Source organism: Capsicum annuum, chromosome 6 (assembly GCF_002878395.1).
Source record: "Capsicum annuum cultivar UCD-10X-F1 chromosome 6, UCD10Xv1.1, whole genome shotgun sequence".
Taxonomy (NCBI): Eukaryota; Viridiplantae; Streptophyta; class Magnoliopsida; order Solanales; family Solanaceae; genus Capsicum; species Capsicum annuum.
The window spans coordinates 163,213,807-163,216,515 of record NC_061116.1 but is presented as its reverse complement, the minus strand read 5'-3'; the positions used below and the strand labels follow the sequence as shown (position 1 = coordinate 163,216,515).

At 36.3% G+C, this 2,709-nt stretch overlaps 1 protein-coding gene across 1 annotated transcript; it reads left to right on the top strand.

The window, feature by feature from the left end:
• The first annotated feature begins 276 nt into the window (after nucleotides 1–276).
• LOC107874933 (S-adenosylmethionine decarboxylase proenzyme 4) lies at nucleotides 277–1,667 on the top strand. The gene has a single exon (XM_016721629.2). It carries the CDS (start codon nucleotides 528–530, stop codon nucleotides 1,530–1,532), a length of 1,005 nt encoding a protein of 334 aa, XP_016577115.2. The 5' UTR covers nucleotides 277–527; the 3' UTR covers nucleotides 1,533–1,667.
• The last annotated feature ends 1,042 nt before the right edge of the window (nucleotides 1,668–2,709 follow it).

Genomic DNA, 2,709 nt, shown 5'->3' with positions numbered 1-2,709 from the left:
GATCGGGTTAGGATTGTTTTTTAAAAGTTTATTGTTAAAACCGGCCCGACCCACTTAACCCCAACCCAAATCAGGTCCAACCCACAACCCAAATAATTTTAACGGACAATTTTGAATTGACCCGACCCGGCCACTTAACACCCTTATGCCATGCATTGAAGCTCTTTGTGTATAATTGTGTCCCACTTCTTTTAAGACACCACGTGATTTACGAGTGTACGTTGGTCTCTCTATTTGTCAACGAACCAAATATATTACTACTTGCATATGTTAGATGTAACCAAATCCCCTCTAATTAACTTTAAATATGATTATTCCTGGTTGCCTCATCCGCATGCCCCCCGTCACTATCTCCAACCTCATTTTCTTCACCCTATATATACTCACTTCCCTGTTCTAGTTTTTGTCACCTACACTTCCCACTCCAAAAAAAAAAGAAGTATAGTAAGCATTTCCACATAAATATTCACTATTAATTCCCTGTTTTCTTAATTTTTCTTGGTTTATCTGAAACTTTAATTTCATCAATGGCTGCTTCTGGATTTGAAGGATTTGAAAAGAGACTTGAGCTACACTTCTCCGGTGACGATCCAGTGATCGAAACGGGAGGTCTCCGACAACTAGATTTTAATTCCTTAGAGGAAGTATTACATGCTGTGCATTGCACCTTAGTGGCAGCTGTTGGCAACCAATTTTTCGATTCTTACGTATTATCAGAATCAAGTCTCTTTGTATACCCAACCAAAATAATCATCAAAACATGTGGAACCACCCAGCTGTTGAAATCTATTCGTCCGTTTATCCACTTTGCAGGTCAAATGGGACTTATTATAACAGAATGTAGGTACACAAGAGGAAATTATATTTTCCCGAAAGCTCAACCTTATCCTCATACAAGTTACAAAGAAGAGGTTATTTACTTGCAGGACCAATTGCCTAACCATCTTTGTTACAGAAAAGCATCTGTTATGCCTTCAAAATTCACTTCCCATTCATGGCATGTTTTTTCTGCTTGTGATAAGTTTTACCCTATTCCAATTCTTAATGATCTGTACACTCTGGAAATTTGTATGACGGATCTTGATCAGGTACTAGCCCGAAAGTTTTTTAAAAATTCGGATACTACTGGAAAACAGATGACGGAAGTGACTGGAATTGGAGAAATCAATCCTAATGCCATGATATGTGAATTTGCATTTGATCCTTGTGGATACTCCATGAATGGGATTGATGGAGATCGTTACTCTACGATTCATGTAACGCCTGAGGATGGTTTTAGTTACGCTAGTTATGAGTGCATGGGATCAGTTTATGATGACATTGATCGGATTTTGCAGAAGGTGGTTCAGGTTTTCCGACCAGGGACGATGTCGGTGTCGATCACGTGTACGAGCAGCAGCAGTGGGATATGGAACAGAGTTGTTAAAGCCGTCGAGCCATTAGGGATGAAAAGGCGGAGTTGCACGATTGATGAATTCCCAGCTGCTGGAATTGTGGCGTTTCAAACTTTTACGTCGATGGGAAATAGGTGAATTGTAATATTGATGAATACATTGAGTTTAAATTCTGAATTGGTATAGGTTAAAGATGGTGTAAGTGGGAAAAGGTTTGAAAAAGTATATGGTGGAAGTAAAGGACCACTTTTTTTATTTAATGTTAATTATTTAGAGTTCAGTTGAATTTTAAAATTCTCAATTTGCATATGTTTCGATTCTTTTCTGAATCTGTCATAACGAAAGCTCTATATATTACACAGAGGCGTAACCTTTAGAAATTGAAATATAGTTAATAGTGCACCCCAAATGAAAGTTAGTGCACCTTGCCGCGCGACCATGGATCGATCCCTGGGTCGCGCAACATTTTATCTTTTATTTTCAATCTTCAGATTAAAGGTTTACTACTATATTAAGTTGAATGCTAGTGCACCTTGATGCGATCGACCAAAATAAACTTCATATTATAAGAAGCTAAAGTTATTAGCTTAGAACTCATACTTGTTCTATATATTTATTTTTTTAGTATTGTTTGTCTTTGACGACCAATTGACTATGATAATATTTCTTAATCGATACTGAAAGTTTTTCTAATGTCTTAAGATAATATTGTGCTCCACAGTATTATCAAAAGCAACAAGCATAAAAAAGCTTCACGGTCTATTGTGTTTAAGCACAAAGTACAAATAAAACGTGAGATTTAACCAAAAAAAAGTATAAAGAGAAAAAATATATAAATATATGTCTAATTCAAGACTAATAATATAAGCATGAATGACAAACATATGAATTTTTTATTTTTTTTTGATAAAGTGAAATAGTCATCTCTTAAGAAAGCCTCATTGACTGACAAGGGCAAGTATGTATTAGAAATTAGAACCTAAGTTGCACATTAAGTGAGACGTGTGCTTAACACATTTTGAGTCTTGCTTCGAGGCTTATGCGCGCCATCGATAACACCGATACACCCATAGACTTTAAATCCTGAATTCGCCTTTGCTATTATACCAATTTTTTTTTACAGGGAGAGTATTATTGATGCATGGGACTGGACGTGACAATTAACTTACATGTGTAGAAAGGGTAAAGTTGGGGAAGAAAGATGAAAAAATTTCATATAGAAGCATATATTGTGAGGTGTGGAAAGTGGCAAATGGCGTGTGTTGATACATTATGACAATGCAAATACCCTCGTCACGTTTAGAGAGAATTTTGA

Bases quoted from the DNA above. Each gene is read 5' to 3' on its own strand.
- LOC107874933 (XM_016721629.2), top strand. From the start codon at position 528: ATGGCTGCTTCTGGATTTGAAGGATTTGAAAAGAGACTTGAGCTACAC.